Here is a 17152-nt window from a genome sequence, read left to right on the forward strand (position 1 = left end):
AAGTTGTTTTGTGAGTTTTTTCTTTTGTTGGTAATCTTCAATCAGAACTACTTTATATAATAAGTTGCAATGAAGAAGCCATCTGCTAATTTGGAGGTTCTTTTATGAAATTGTCTAGGTAATTTTACATTTATTTATGTAGCTCTTGGGAATTGGAATAAATAGATCTTTAACAGTCTTTTGCTTGACATGAAGAGAAATCTCTAGCTTTTGCTTCCTCTGATTTAGCTCAAAAACTGCACTTACCATCATCTTTCGAACCTCTCCTGTTACTGCTTGCCCTTATGCATCCCTCAGGAGAAAAAAGAAAGCTGAAAAGTAGTAAAGGATGGTGGACATTACTTTCTTCTATGAAGCAAGTCAGAAAAGGAGCAGGGGAGGGGTTCATGAAACAGTAGCTGTGCCTGGAAGTAAGCATCCCTCCTACTGACAGCCTGAAGGCTTCCTGGATATGCTCTGGGCTTTACCAGTGAGAAAATCAGATGTCACTCAAAATTAAGCAGTGCTTCACCAGAACCCACGGAGCCAGAAAGGACAATTCCATAGTTTCTGGGACCAATTTCATCACTTCCTATGAGCCAAGTGACTAGACAGAATTCACTCTATTCTCTGAGTCTCCCTTTCTTCATCTCTATAAACTGAGTTTGGAATTTACTTCCAGGTTTTTCTCTGTCAAGAAGGCTTCATGGCTTGATATTTCCTGATCCTAACTCAATACTTTACTTTTTTCCTGCATCACTAAGAAAGATCCTTAGAGTGGTAAAGTTTGTGCCAACTTAACATCAGCTGCCTGAGAATGTTAGTGAGTGTAGTCAGGAGGAACTTTCAAAAGGTGGTTCAGAAAACCAGTTGTCAGCTAAATGCAACATGCCGGCCATATAGAATTTTAGGTTCCAGAGGGACCCCTTCTCCATCTCACACTCTGCTGGCATGAAAAATCTGGAGAGTCACAGTTATGGGTGTAGCAATGTCAGTCCTCCTGGAGGAAGGAGGGATTTTGAGTATTCAGAGGAATGGGTGGTTAAATGGAGGAGGTAAACCAAGCGGGAAAGGTGGGGTGGCTGCCAGAGCAGAGAAGGCAAACCTATGTCTGCTCTTGGTCAGATCCTCAAAAGGGGATCTCAGAAAACACTCAGAAATGACTCAGTTGTTCATGTCCCCAAAATATTCTATGTAGTGCTGGCTGGTCTAATTTATGTGTTGAAAAAGCAGGCTCTGAAATGAGATAAACTTGGATTCAGATTTTAGTCCCATCAGTTTCTAACTGTATAAACTTGGACATGTTAACCAACCCAGTCTGAACCTCAATTTTCCCAGGCTTTAAAATGGAAACAATAACTGTACCCATGACACACTGTTGTGAAGATTAAATGAAACAGGCTTTGGGAAGCATGTGGCACACAGGCATTGCTTAAGAAATGAGAGTCATTACTATAAGAAATTCAGTAAGACTCTAGAGCAATTCACCCAGGCTTAGGAAACAGAGTATTGCCTGTGTTACAAACACAACTTCGGGGAACCACCAGTGTTAGGACTCAGCCACTAGTCATATCATTAACAGAAGGAGCTGTCCACTCCCAACAGGCTGACCTGACTTCATTGACAGGAAGAATGTAATGATTAATTTTGAAAGATCGCCCACCATTTTGGCACATGCAACTGATGTCTTTTGTTTCTCAACCAGTAAGGGTGGAGGGACAAGGAAGAAAGATGTGGTTTTTCTCTGTTCATGACTAGGAGAGATAAACAGTAACAAATTAAGCCTGGTTTGTATAATTTTCAAAGCTGGTCAACAGTAAAGGATCACTGAAAAATTTACACAGGGTATACTCAGTTTACCTACATTCTTGTGTAGCATGTTAATCTGCCATTCTATATATTTTGCCTTCTCTTTCTCTCTGTGCTACATAAAAGTAATTGGAAAATATTTAGAATAGTCAGAATCTTATCAATATTACCTAGTTTAATGTCTCATGTTCTTTTTTAACATATGCGAAAGACTTGACAAGTTTTGAAGACTTCTCTTCCTCTCCTGCCTGATGTGTCAGATACAGGTTGTGACTACATAGCCAGAAGTTTAGAGGGCAGCCTCGGAGCATAATTATACTAAAGTATGATATGAAGAGCACTTACTGTCAAAAGGAAGATGATAGGATTCTTTCATTTCTGTGAAGATTGCGATGTCTGGAAGTCAGAAAGACTCAGAAATGAGTAGGAAAAAAAACTTTTCTTATTTATATACCCAGATTTTTCATTAAATGGGTGAAAGTAACAATTTATGAAAAGTCAACCAGAGTAATTTCAACCTGGGCTTTTCATTCTCAAATAGGTTTTAGATGCAGACAGTTGGAGTATGAGTTTGCTTGAGTATTTCTTGAAGAAAAAGTAAAACATAAGAATTAGAAGAAATTTAAATGACACAAAACACTAAGAATTAAAAGGGTGTGGTTTCAAATTCTTTTCTTTTATACAAAGTGTAAAGTAGGCCACAGTGGGTAGGGGCAGCATTCCATTCTTTATTTTGATGCCATGGTCTTTTCTTCCCTTTTCAAACCTAATTGTCAAATTGGCAATGTTTTCCTAACTTAGTTTTCATAGTGGAGTAAAAACAGCCATGCTGATTCAGACATTGCAAAATAATTGAGACTATTTTGTCTATTTCAGCAAAATGATCTGACATTTAAAGGTCAAATGGCATTGCTTGATGTATAGTTGCAGTGGATTAACCACACTCCCTTCTTTTCCATTCTGTATACAAAAATAACAAAATCCCAAAATCCCTGGCTGAAAAGAAAAATCAAAGTTACGTGTACTTTATTTCCTTTCCTGATTTGAAGGCTTGGGGTTTTTACATCTGTAAAATGCCTGTGGCCCTTGGTCTGTGGCCTGTCACGTGAGACATAAATGAGCAGACACATACCAAGCCTCATGCATCCTCATATTCCCCAGGCTCCTCCAGGATAGGTGGGATTACCCCCCTCTAGCCTGAGGCTTTCTGAAGGAAAGTGACACGTACAATAGCAGTATACACCACCTTTCTCTGAGGAACTCCAAGTTGTTTATAAACTAAATCTCACATTCAGTACCTCTAAGTTTTGTCAATAGATAGGACAAATTTGGATATAAGAAATTAAAGCTTTGAACATTTTAACCTTCAGGCTAAAATCTATGTGTATGGGCAACAGCAAAGCAAATTGAATTTTTCTATTCCCATGAAATCATTTACAAATGATTCCTTGAAATCTTGATTGAGAAGGACATATTCTCTTTTGTCTTTTAATTATATTTATGTTACAAATGTACTCTGCACTTGTAATTCTGGATCATATACTGTAATGGGTCACACAGTAAAATTTTTTAGGTTTTGTGGGCCATATACTGTCTGTTGCACATTCTTCTTTTTTGCTGTTTTACAGCATTTTAAAAATGTAAAAAGCAATTTTTAGCATTCAAGCCATACATAAACAGGCCATGGGTTGTATCTGTCCCACTGTCCCTAGTTTTCCAACCCTTGTTCTAAATAGAGAGAGGAATTAAATTAAAATCCTGTATGAATATTTTTATATTGCCTACCACCATCATCCCATCTAATTACTCACTCACCAGCGCCAGGGGTGTCCCTGGTCATAATTAGTGGTCTCTTTTCCAACTAATATTAAACTTGATAATCTCCTTTCTTCCATAACCCTATGACATTCTGCGCTTCCCCTAAATTTAAGGCCCATGATAATTACATTTACTTGCTTAATGGCTGAATTCACTGATGGTCTGTTGACTCTTTGATGACCAGGACTCCATCTGTCTTGTTCCATTCTGTATCCTCAGCACCTAACAAATAACTGTCCCTGAGTAAGTATTCAATCAACATTCTTTGACTGAATCATTAATTGATTGGAAACCCAATTCTTAGAACCAGCTGCTAGAAGAATGACTGAATACCAGATCAAAATAGCCACTGCCAGGAAGATCACTGAGCAAATATCCAGCAAATGTGTAAGCAAATATCCCAAATACTTCAGGCCAACATTATATATAATAAAATATATTTCTATACTTTTCAATATATTTCCTGTTCTTAGGAAAAAAGCTGAATGGTTACATGAAAAATAAAAATATCAGTTTTTTCTCAGTCAAGATAAATTAAATTTTAAGCTTGCTCCATTAATTCCAAGTTTATTGGATGACTATTGGATAACCATCAACTAACCAATGCTGAATAGTTATGAAAGTTCTAGATTTAGTTGCAAAATCAGGAGCATTTGAGCTGCAATCTTACATCTCCCAGCCTCATTATGAGCATCTTCTTTGGTTTACTGAATTACTTAAAGGCTGTTTGTGTGTATAAGAAGTTGGGGGATTTCATAGTCTACGAAATGCAGATTTCCAACTCATTCTTTCATGAAGTTTCAGTACCTAATTAGGCATGTGATTTCTGAGGACTTGCTCTCATATTCCAAACATAATAGTACATAATAAACATACCAGTTGGTTCCTTTGAGAACTGAGGCTTACATTTGGAACCACTGAAGGGTCTATTTTGGCTAATTTTCTTTTGGAGCAGTCTTTCCAAAGTAAAATGTTTAGAAAGAATTAAGGTGGTATAATTTTACAGTGATCAGTTAACAGTATTTAAAGTACTTTTTAAATTAAAGTACTTTTTAAATCTTTTTAAATAGATTTAGAAGTTAAAGCTTTATTTAAGACAAATTTGCCAGTACTCTTTCTGGAAACATGCAGCTATTCTGAATAGTTGCATAATTTGTGCAATATTGGAAGATGGCTTCTTTGCAATATTTGTTATGTGGTTTTCTTTGGTTATAATTGAGATGATATGCACTAAAAACATGAGTGATTTTCCTTCTTTTAAACAGGATTTCATTTCAGGTGGATCAAGGAGTGTACGTTGTGATATTGTTTCCAATTTAATAAGCAAAGGCTGTTTGATTGATTCGATAGAATACCCATCTGTACATGTAATACCAAGTGAAACTGAAATTAATACCCAGGTGACACCAGGAGAAGTGTCGATCCAGCTGCGTCCAGGTTTGGTTATTTTCAAATAAATCTATGATGATTCTTAATTTGAAATTACATTTAGTTTTATTTGCTTAATATTTTGTGGCGGGCAGTATTGGTGTAGTGGAAATAACAGTGGGCTCAGAATCAAGAAATCAGAATTCTAGTCTTTATTGTGCCTACAGCTAGCTAGCTGTGTGGCCTCAGGCACTCTTTGCAAATCTGACCACACTATATTATAATTATGTGTTTTCAGACTTGATCACATTGTAGTGCAATTGTGTTCCCACTCCACTGCCAGCTCTGGAAGAAAGAGAATATGTTTTATTCCACTCTGTTTCTCCAATGCCTAGCAGAGTCCTGGCATGTAGTAAACACTTCATAAGAATTTGCTGAATTTATTGGTTGATTAACTAATTAGTAAGAGATGTGAATTAGCTTAAGCTAAGTCCTCAGAGCCTTTGTGACAAACTTTTAAACAGAAAACTACAATTCATAATTGTCATAATTAACTTGAGCTGCTTTGTGATGGCCCCTGAGATCAATACACACTTTTCCTCCTATGCTTCTCTTGTACTTGCTTTTCCATCACATTGTATTCCACAGTTTGGCACTACATGCTATATGTAGTAGGCCACTGGAAATAATTCATTTTCTTCCAGTGCTAGAGAATCCCAGTGTACAAACTACATATGGCCAGATAAGTTCAGGCACACAGGTATGCATCGCTCAATTAGAAGCATTTCATTTTAAGTAGTATGCAACTGCCTTCAAGCCTTCATTATTTCATTCTGGGTGGTCTTGTCCTGTCATTAAGTTTTTAAATAACCATTATTGACACATGACCTCCCTATTCCAAAGCTGAGCTCTTTCTTCCAGACTCTTGGGTTACCAGAAAAACAAAGTCTGTTTCTTTCTTGGCCTTAGGCATACTCCCACCTTCCAATTAAAACTGTGCTCTTCACCATTTAAATAAATATACATCCCAGAATGGACATATATTAGCAACAGCTGGAAAGAGATACATAAAAATGAAAGTAATTAGGTTGGTAAGATTATGGTGCTTTCTTCCTTCTATTACTGCCGTAACAAAATACCATACACTAGGTGGCTTAAACAACAGAAATTTAATGCTGTGAAATCTAAGATCAAGGTCCTGGCTGATTTGGATTCAGTTACTAGAGAGGGAGAGAGAGTGACAGAGAAAGAGAGTAAGAGAGAGAAAGAGCTCTCTGGTGTTTCTTCTTAGAAGGGCACTAATTCCATCATGAGGGTCCCACCCTCATGACCTCATCTAAAAACCTAATAATCTCCCGAAGACCCCCATCTCCAAACACCATTACTTTGTAGGTTGGAGCTTCAACATATAAATTTGGGGGGGACACAATTCAGTTCATAGCACTTGATATATAAAATAATATTTTTAAAGGCCATGGAATATTTTTACAAATTAATCATATTTTACTCAAGAAAACTGACTTCCAAAAAGTGAAACTATTTTTATAGACCAACTCTGAGCACTGTGCAATAAAATTTGAAGTCAGTACAAGAGGATAAACAAATATTAAATAACAGAGAAACTAAGAGAAGCTTCTCTTAAATAAATTCTATCTTCAAGAATAAATCAAAACTCTAGTCATAGAGTATTTAATAACAACAATAACAACTCACATCAAAGTATATGGGATATATGACTGAAGTTGCTCTTAGAAAAATTAAAAACTTTAAATACTTTTATTATTAAAGAAGAATGAACAAAAATTACCTAAGAATACAAATAACGATATAGAAACAACAAAAACAAAATAACCATAAGAAAAACAAGAGGAAGGAATTTATAAGTTAAGAAACAAACAGAATTAATGAAATGCGAAAGAGAAATAAAAAAGTAAAATGAATGTAGAAAGCCAAGAGCTGGTTCTTTGTAAAGCCCAAAAAAACAGATAAATTGTTGGCAAAGCTAATTAAGCAAAGAGGACAAAAGCAAATAACCTAATTATGTAGACTATACTCAGAGAAACATATACTGGAAAAAAAGACTAAGAAAATAGTAAGCACAAAAATCTATAGTAAATGTATAAATCTTGATAATATAGATGATTTTCTAGGAAACTACTTATGACAAATTGACTCAAGAAGAGGTAGAACCCTAAGGAATCTAATAAAGATATAAGTTAAGAAAATTGTAAAAGAAACACTCCCTAAAGACATTAGGTCTAAATGTTTTCATGAGAAATGATTTCATGTTCACCCAAACATTCAGGGAACACATTATCCCAGTGCTAAGTAAACTCTTCCATAGTTTTAGAGAAGGCCTAGAAACTATTCAATTTTTTAGCATAACCCTAGTATCAAACCCTTAATAGCATTTTAGGAAATCAAATTAAACTGTATGTGATAATAAGAACAATAGCACCATACAAGTAGATTTAACCTAGAAAAACCCAGGGTAGTTGATTATTTTGAAATAAACATATTTTTATTATCTCAGTTTGCCAAAAGGAGAAAAAATGTACTGTTATCTCAATAGATGCTGAAAAATCATACAATAAAATTTAGTGTTCATTCCTGCCAAAATCAAAATTGAAGAGTATTTCCTTAATAGATGTTAAAATCCTTCTGGAAGTTTTACATAAAGGCAATTAGACAAGAAAACCGAATACAATTATAAACATTTTGAAAAGATAAAGCAAAATTATCATTATATGTCTACCTTGAAAATCCAAGCAAATCAACTAAAACTATTAAAAATAAAAAATGTGGCAGGTTGTTTTTTAAAAATATTCAAAAATCAATGAATTTCCCATGTAGCATTAAGTATAATGAAAAATGGGGATCAATTTACAGCAGCGACCTAAAAACTAAACTGTTTAGGGATAAACTGTTTAAAAAATGTGTAGAAGCCATTGTGCTACCTAAAAGAAGACATGAATAAATGCAGAAGGATTTTATGTTCCTGAATAGGAAGACAATATTATAACAATGAGAGTTTTCTATAAACATATTTTATAAATGAAACAAAATCCAAATGAATCAATAAATGTAAGACAATCCCAATCAAATTTGAATACAGTTTTTTAAAACAAATCTTCAGTGATACTCATTATGCATGTATCTTTGTATATAACAGCATATTTATTTGGGATACATTCCTAGAAATAGATTTACTAGGTCAAATATATGTAAATTTATTTCAGTTTTTAATGTATATTATCAGATTACTCACAAGAAAAAGTGATGTCCAGTTAAGGCTTTCATGAATCAACCTTGCCTGTTCTCATTCTTTTTAATCTCTTCAGTTTAAGTGTAACCAGTCCATTAGCTGTTTTCTTTTGCCTCTTTCCTAGTACTAGCAAGCTGGAACATGCTTCCTAAGCTTTCCTATGCCAGCTTTGAGTCATAGTATATAAAGCTATAATTTTACCAACACCAGGTATTTAGAAACATCACTCCTCATGATGTAAAAGTCCTTTCCATCATGACACACATAAGAGTCAAGGGTTTAATATAATGCATACCTAAGTGTAAAATGCATTTATCCCCTAATATTGAATTTTATGTATTTGATTTATTTAGAGATAATCACTTTATTCTTATCTGATAAAAATTCATGAACTTCAATGTAGCATCTATCAAGTTTTTTAAATTTTTCATGGATATTTCTATTATATCATATACCAACTAAATTTTTATTTTTATTTTTATGTTTTTTTAAAGATTGGCACCTGGGCTAACAACTGTTGCCAATCTTTTTTTTTTTTTCTGCTTTATCTCCCCAAACCCTCCCTGTACATAGTTGTATATCTTAGTTGCAGGTCCTTCTAGTTGTGAGCCAACTAAATTTTTAAAAGAATATTAGTAGGACTATGTAAAGTATATATAACTGGATCTTTAAAATGAGATTTAAAAATGATATTTTCTTTTACTTTTCACTTTTAAGCTATACTTTTTTTTATTATTTTTACCTATCAATTTTATGAGAAAGTAATAACAGAAATAGGCTACTGATCCTAGTTTGTGTTCCCTAAGAACATTGAAATGAAATCTTTAGGAAGGCAGGAGACAGAAAGGAATTCTTTAATTCTGCTTCAGAAGTAATACAATACATATGATAATTTCTTAGTATAATCTATACTTCACTAATTCAAGAAAATGTTTCAAACTTGATTCATTTTAATATTGTAAAGAAAAAAAGCCTTTAATTTAGTGTAGCTTAATTTAAAATGTAAGATTTTTCAGGTATTCTTCCTAAATTAAAACTTTTTTTCAAAAAACATAAAAATATAGAAATCATGCATATTTTCCCTTCACCCCCTGGTAAATATTCCCCTTTTTAGCCCCCACAGAAATTCAGAAATGTGCTGGAGTCTGTACCTTGCTGTTTCAAACCAGTCTCATTCTTCGGCCTTCTCCTCCCCTTGCCCAAATCTAATGAATAGAAATTGGCTGCTCTTTCTTCCTGCCACAGTTTTCCATATTTTCTTATGGTTTTTCAGCCTCATCTTATTCAGAACATTTTTTAGCTATCTTTTCTTAATGTCTAGTCATGTTTGCTGCAGCCAGTTCTTCAGAGATACTCACACCATTATTTGAGTGATTTAAAACTCATTCTAACAACTTTTATTCTTTGAGCTATTCAAACCAATACTGGCAATAGTTCTAAGTAGGTCTCAACTTTCCTCCAAGTCTTCTTTCTTATTCTATGTCACAGACTCACTTCTTCCCTTCAAAGTTACTTGACAGGAATAAGGATCTCAGCCTTCAGAATCTCAAAAGGTATGAGGATGAAGCTTTCCTGGAGATAACATAAGTGGTGGCATAAATATTTTGGGGCCAGATGATACTCTTTTCCTCTTAAAGAGAGAAACTATTTAAGCTCTCCCTAAACTGTGGGAAAGAACGCATAGATATTAGCTTCTTATTGTGATAAATATGTGAGCATTTTGAAATGCTGTATCAAAAAATGCTTCAAATATGATTTAGTTAAAGAACATTTATGAGTGGCTATGCATGTACCAAACCCAGAGGCTTCAGAGATGAACAAACAGTTCTTACCCTAATGTTACTTAGAATCTAGTAATAGTAATGGTAATAATTACTAACATCTGCATATTTACTGTGTACCAAACACCATGGTAAATATTTTACATAGATTACCTGACTTAGTAGTTCTTAGCCACTAAAAGAATCTATCTCTGCATAGCCCCTCTCTGAGTAGCATTTAAGATGCTGCTGCTTGCATTGATAACCTTACAATGGTGACAGCCACAGATATTGTCTTATTTTTAGATATTTCTTTTTCATTCAATATGTTCAAAGCCTTTAATGTCATCTGCCCTTTGAGCCCTGTGTTGGTAGCACCCCAATATGAACTGAATGGGGATTTTATCTAGGGATAGAGTATCCATGTTCCATGAAAAGGTATTTCTACTGCCTCCAAGAGAAGGTCTCTCCCTCACATATAATTATCCAATTCAAAGCCAATTTGAGAGCATATTGTGGGGATTGTCTCAAGCTCATAGGCAAAACATGGTAATCTAAGCTTGGCCCATTCATTTTCCTCCTTAACAAGCAGAGTGGGGTTTGGGTGAGCCTATTTAGGGCTGCTTACTTTGAGCTAACTACTTAAAGCTAGAACCTTGCAAGAAACATAATTGCCTTGCAGTTTAAAAGTAGCAATTATCGTTCTCTCCAGCAATGACTAAAAGGCCTGTGTATGGAAAGATTCTCTTTTCTCCTCTATTGAAAACTTGTCTTACTGAAGTGTCAGCCCATACCGTCTTCAACTGACCCAGATACATGTGCTAATGCCAGCATCTACATAATCCAAAATCAAGTTACAGCAGCCTATACCCTCCAACTATGACCATTTGGCAAAGTTTCCTTACACATCTTTCTCTGCTGAGGCCAGTGAGACCAGGATTTGCTTGCTAAGTCATGAGCAGCAGGTGCATGCTGAAAGCTCCTGTGTGGCTATCATTTGGTTGGACCTCCCTGAATAGCTCAGGCCTCCAAGGACTGTGTTTTTGTTGATGCAACACAAACTCTGCTTGTTGACTGAAATAACCAACCAACAATATAACAACCTGAACAATATGCTGAATATCTGGTGCATTTTGCAATGTCTCTATAAAAGCAGATAGCCATTCATCTTTAGACAGAACCACCATAAACTACAACGATCCACCAAGATGAAAATACCATGTGGCCAGTGCCTAAGGCCTTTAGCCATATGCCCAAGTCGACAGTTAAAAGACAATTACACAATTTGTAAAAAAATTTTTAAATGCTGACCCACACATTAAAGTTCAAGCTCGTCCACATGAACCATCCTCGCTAGTTGTGCTCCATTTCTATTTCTCATCAACCCAGCCTTATCTATCTGATTATATCATTCTCTTGAATTGCACTTCTCTACCCCAATTTACAGGACACTTCTATGTGTGCAAGGTTTTTCACCAGATACTCAAAAAGCAGAGATGAATAAATTAGAGGATTCCTTTAATAAGTAGATCAGACTACCAATTATGTTTACAAATTGGTGTTTATTAAAAAAATTTTTCCACTCAAAATATTCTCTGTGGACAAACAGTTAACGCTTACAAAAGTAAAATTTTAAAATTGTTTAAAAAAGTAAAATTCACAAATTGCCTGTATTTAAATTGTTGGCTTTTCACCATATACTTTAAAAAATTAAATAGGGAGCTACCAACTCTGTAGGGTGCCATATTTTTGTATGCAGGGATACAGATCCTTGTATCAGATCATAATGGACAGAGAACTAAATAAAACTGTATTGCAGACCATTGTCCTTGGGAGGCTCCCACAGTTCTCCTTGTGATGACCCTCTCTTCTCATCCAGTTCCTTTGCCTCCGTGATCCCTCTTCAACATATGTGATGTGTATCAGGCACCCACTATGCATTGGACAAATGCTGTCTCCCACATTGCCCAGGTCCACAATGTGGCACTGCTAGGTACCATTCTTTAGACCACTGTCTCATTCCTTCTACAACTAACTCTTGGGAAGAATCTTACCAAATAATTCATGATGAAGTACTAAATATTTTGAGTAGCTTAATGTACTTCTCAGTACCAGAGTTTTCACATCTCATATGCAAATATGCCTTAACCCAAAAGAGTGAATTTATATTGGCATCCAGTAAGGGGTAATTTTTCTTAAGATACTTTTCTGGTTTTCTTCAAACCTGAAAGCCACCTACAAATAAACACAGCCACCTACTCTGTCTTGAGATAGAATGCTGCTTGCTATTTTACACTGTGTTTTTCTAGATACTAGAAATAAAGTTTCATATGGTGACAAATATATTCCCTATTACATTTACATTGTGCTGGCCCATTTGTTATTATCTCTGTCTGCCCTATAGAATTGTGAGAACTGCATTGTAGAAGTTGCAGACTAATAAATTGGTATGGTTTTCAAATTGCCTTAAAATTATTTCAGAATATCCATAACTGCATTTATTATGCACAAATTTTTGATAATTGTTCTATATCTAAAATGTGACTGATTTTTCTTGACAGCTTATCCTGAGATGTTTAAAATGAATACTACATATATTTGTCTTTCTTTGAACTAGGAGCTAAAGCTAATTTTATGCTGAAAATTCATCCTCTGAAGCAATATCCTGTGGATCTTTATTATCTAGTTGACGTCTCAGCATCAATGCACAATAATATTGAAAAATTAAATTCCGTTGGAAATGATTTATCTAGAAAAATGGCATTTTTCTCCCGTGACTTCCGCCTTGGATTTGGCTCATATGTTGATAAAACAGTTTCACCATACATTAGCATCCACCCAGAAAGGATTCATAATCAATGCAGGTATCTAGTGTTCAATGTGGATTTCAGAATGCTAAATAAATTTTTTCCTTATAAAGTCTCATTTTGTTTTTATATAAAGGACTCACTAAATTTTACATTTTTGTTTTATTAAATGAGAAATGAAAATGCTGGGAGAGGAGGTATATTCCTGTCTGTAAACTTCTGAGATTATCTGTAGCTTGGACTTTTTATTTTTTCAAATAGCATTCAATTAGTTTTTATCACAAAAAACCCACAAACAATATTAATAATTTTGAATGAACCTTCAATAACCAGGCTACCATGTATATAAATATCTCTTTGAAAATTCTGTATTTCTCCTTTTGATCTTTCCAAATTTACTGAATCAAGTTTATCAAGTTTAAAGTACTTATGCTGCCAGTACTGCATCTATCCTTCCATTAATCTATTGTGACTATGTTTGTAATCATGTTGCTTATGATGTGACTTCAAAGAAAGCTCAGCTAGCACATGGAGGGTAGGTCAGAAGATGAGAATTTGCCCGCTAGAAAGAGCCCTTTTTCTCATCATTTTGGAAGTCTGATTCTAAATAGCATATGCCCCACTATAAAATGAGAACGACCTTAAAGATACAAGTTTCTCGTACAATATTCTAATTGGGCTGTTGAATTTTCAGAGAGAAATAGATGTTCAGTTCTTCCTTAATAAAACATTTCATTTTAACATCTTCATTCCCAATTCCATAAATTGCTCAGATCATTTTACAGTACACACTCTCATTTAGCAAGACAACTCTGCTATCTGTTGTAGAGGAACAGGAGTGACACATCTCCTCATGGAGCTTCATGTGCTTTCTCCCTGAATGTGGATGGACCTGAGGAATGAGTATGATTTTTTGGGACATCATGGAATTCTCAAAACAATTTTAATGAATTTTGATTGTTCATCAATAATTCCACACCAAACATCTCTTAAAAAATCAGCACATTTTAAAATATCTAACAATAGTATAGTATTTTAACTAAATTCCTAAAACCATTTCCCAAAAAGTGTTTTTCAGCTGTCCTGTGGTCAAATGTGATTGGAAATCACTGCAAGTTCTTATCTCCCCTTAAAATTTAACAGTGCATATTAACATAATAAAAGCCCTTAGGTGTTCTATATTAAAGAAATATGTTTAATCTTCTTTATTTTTTGAACACCAAACCATTATATTCCTATTTCCTACTTGCAAAGAAATAGTTGCCAATATTGAACTTTTCTCTGATTTTATAAAGTACAGATTCTCTCTAATAAAATTTCCTTGGCAAAAAAAAAAAAATGTATTCCCTTCTCACACCAACCAGACAATTTTACTGTGAATAGTATTTTGGATCTTTGAAGGAAGGACAGCAAAATAGAATTTACATTTCTTTTTTTCTCATATAGTGACTACAATTTAGACTGTATGCCTCCCCATGGATACATCCATGTGCTGTCTTTGACGGAGAACATCACTGAGTTTGAAAAAGCAGTACACAGACAGAAGATCTCTGGAAATATAGATACGCCTGAAGGAGGTTTTGATGCCATGCTTCAGGCAGCTGTCTGTGAGGTAAGAAGTTTCACATTATTGAGTGTTTGTTCAGATGCAAAATCCTCCAAGAATTTAGGATTTTTATTTTCTCTTTGATTTATGGAGTGAAAACATAGCATAGAAGGATACACTCTTCTCCTATCTCTTATTCGTCACCAAAGTTATTCATTTTGGTATGTGTTCAAGACAGGGGGACTAAATTGGGAGAGGATTATAAATAGGAAAAGATAAAAGGGAAAAAATAACTTATTCACTTGGAAAACCTTTTCCAAAAGGGCTGCTGTTTTCCTCACTACTTTCTAAGGAAGAACCAGAAATAGCCTGTTAACCTACTCCCATCACGAACTTCACAAACCTGGCTTGTTCTTCTTCTAGGGGAACATTAGAAGTCTCTAGCCAGGAGCTAGTGTGGTCAAATGACTTTGTTAAAATAGAGGATATACAAACAAAAGTTAACGCTATTTATGAGACAGCATTGTATTTGGGCACATCATTCTAGCCTAACAATGCTTGTTAACTCGAACTTAATGTTTACTTGAGATAAAGACCACAGTACAGATCTATGTTATTGTACAAGGGCTAATTACATCTTTATTTTAAGAGTCATATTGGATGGCGAAAAGAAGCTAAAAGATTGCTGCTGGTGATGACAGATCAGACATCTCATCTTGCTCTTGATAGCAAATTGGCAGGCATCGTGGTGCCAAATGACGGAAACTGCCATCTGAAAAACAACGTCTATGTCAGATCAACAAGCATGGTAATGCGGCAATAGCCTCTTAGTAGTTATGGATCTTCTGATTAAAGTTTAAGTTTAAATGGGCAATTCAGCTGCTCTTGTACCAAGAAATTACCTAAAGGAGCATGGTTCAGAGTCAGGATAAGCCATGAAAGAGAAGTATGGAACAATGCAATCTATAAATGCTGATCAATAAAATATAAGGCTAAAATACTTTGACAATATCTAGTAGCTGACTCTCTGATGTGCTACAAAGCACTATATTACTTACGAAAATGAAAGTGATACAAGAGCTTACTTTTTATGCAACTGAAGGATCTTAAAAATAAAAAATACATACTTTTGCTTTATATAAATAGACTAGTTCTACAGAGTTGGTATCTAAAAATGTATTAAGGATTGGTAAGAAAAGTATATTCGGCTTGAGGAGTCCTTATAGTATAACAGGTAGAATCTAAATAGAGACTAGGAAAAAAAAATATTCTGTACCTAGCTCCTTTCCTCTGAAGCTTATCTATATTTAGGGACTCTTTTTTTAAATCAGTGGATATCTGGATTGCTTCCTGAGGGTTAGCTTCAGCTCTGAATCACATATGTAAATACAATCTCCTAGAACCATATCTTTCCCAGCATTACCTATTCTACATGTGGAAAATCAACTGCACAAAGCATCATTTATTTCTGATATTGACATCTATTTATACATTCATACAAATGTTAGAACAGAAACTTCCAAACTTTTTCAGATCTTGGTACCCTAGTGTCTCAGTAATTCTTTTCCTGGTGCCCCAGGACAAAAAAAAAACAAACACAAAACCTGACAGTTCTGTTTATAAAGTCGTTAGTTCCAAATATCTTAACTACTTATGTCCTAAAAACTTAGAAGCCAGTTAAAAAAATAATACATATGAATCATAAAAAATACATACAGTATGTATTATATCTGTGTATATATACACACACACATATATATATATATATACACAAAATATGTGTGTGTGTGTGTATGTGCGTCATTCTTAGTAAATAACTTACTAATGGGAACTTCCCAAGCCTTGGAATCAGATGGCACAACACCACCCTCATTTCCTGTTCCACACTGATTTTCGTGCTGCCCAGCTTTGCAAAGATATGATGTCATCTAAAGGAACAGAGTCAAGTGTAATCTTAAAACTGTGAACTACCTCCAGCTAGTAGTTCAGTGGTACCTGACAGATGCCAGGTATCACTGTTTCCCTTGAAAATTTAAGATATTTCAAAGCACCCTGGTGAGTGTACTGTGGTGCTCCAAGGCACCTCACACACAATTTGTGAACTACAATATTAGAAATGTATAAATTATGCTGAAATATTTGTGCTTCCTGTGAGCAAAATTTAAATAGTTTAAATTTAGTTAATCTGGAATGCCCTACCAGACTTATTGAAAGTCTAGAGCAGCAATTGTATTACCACATAAAACAAGTTCAACCCTTGGTTGGTTTAGTCTCTTGAAACCAGCCTCAAAATTTAAAGATTTTAAAAGTTAAGTAGGGGCTGGCCCCATGGCCAAGTGGTTAAGTTCCCACACTCCACTTGGGCGGCCCAGGGTTTTGTCGGTTTGGATCCTGGGCACGAACATGGTGAGGCGGCCTCCCACATAGCACAACCAGAGGCACTCACAACTAGAATATATAACTATGCACCAGGGGGCTTTGGGGAGAAGAAGAAGAAGAAAAAAAAGGTAACTAGAGTTTGAATTTAAAAATTTGCGATTTGAGGTTATTCCAATAGTGTCTTTCCCTTTGCTAGTTCTCTTCTACTCAGCCACATTTCACTTTGGTAGACCCACTCACTTCCATTTAGTCATTTCTTATCTTTCTTTCCTTCTATTTAACTTCTTTTAATCTGAGATGGAGTTCTAACTTATTTACTGAGGAGTGGGGGAGGAGACAAGAGGAACTAGTTTATTGTGAGACAAGGAGAAGATATTTTTTAAGGAAAAATAATAATCACATTATTTTCAAATTGCCTTGT

General features: G+C 34.9%; 1 protein-coding gene across 1 annotated transcript in view; it reads left to right on the plus strand.

Moving 5' to 3' along the window:
• The window catches only part of ITGB8 (integrin subunit beta 8), a 78927-nt gene that overhangs the window by 31937 nt on the left and 29838 nt on the right, over nucleotides 1–17152 (plus strand). Inside the window, exons 3-6 of the mRNA XM_014830574.3 lie at nucleotides 4872–5043; nucleotides 12617–12863; nucleotides 14253–14418; nucleotides 15002–15160. Of these exons, the coding sequence (XP_014686060.1) occupies nucleotides 4872–5043; nucleotides 12617–12863; nucleotides 14253–14418; nucleotides 15002–15160 (744 nt within the window). The remainder of the gene's footprint in view (nucleotides 1–4871; nucleotides 5044–12616; nucleotides 12864–14252; nucleotides 14419–15001; nucleotides 15161–17152) is intronic.

The sequence above is a fragment of the Equus asinus genome, chromosome 1, assembly GCF_041296235.1.
Source record: "Equus asinus isolate D_3611 breed Donkey chromosome 1, EquAss-T2T_v2, whole genome shotgun sequence".
Lineage (NCBI taxonomy): Eukaryota > Metazoa > Chordata > Mammalia > Perissodactyla > Equidae > Equus > Equus asinus.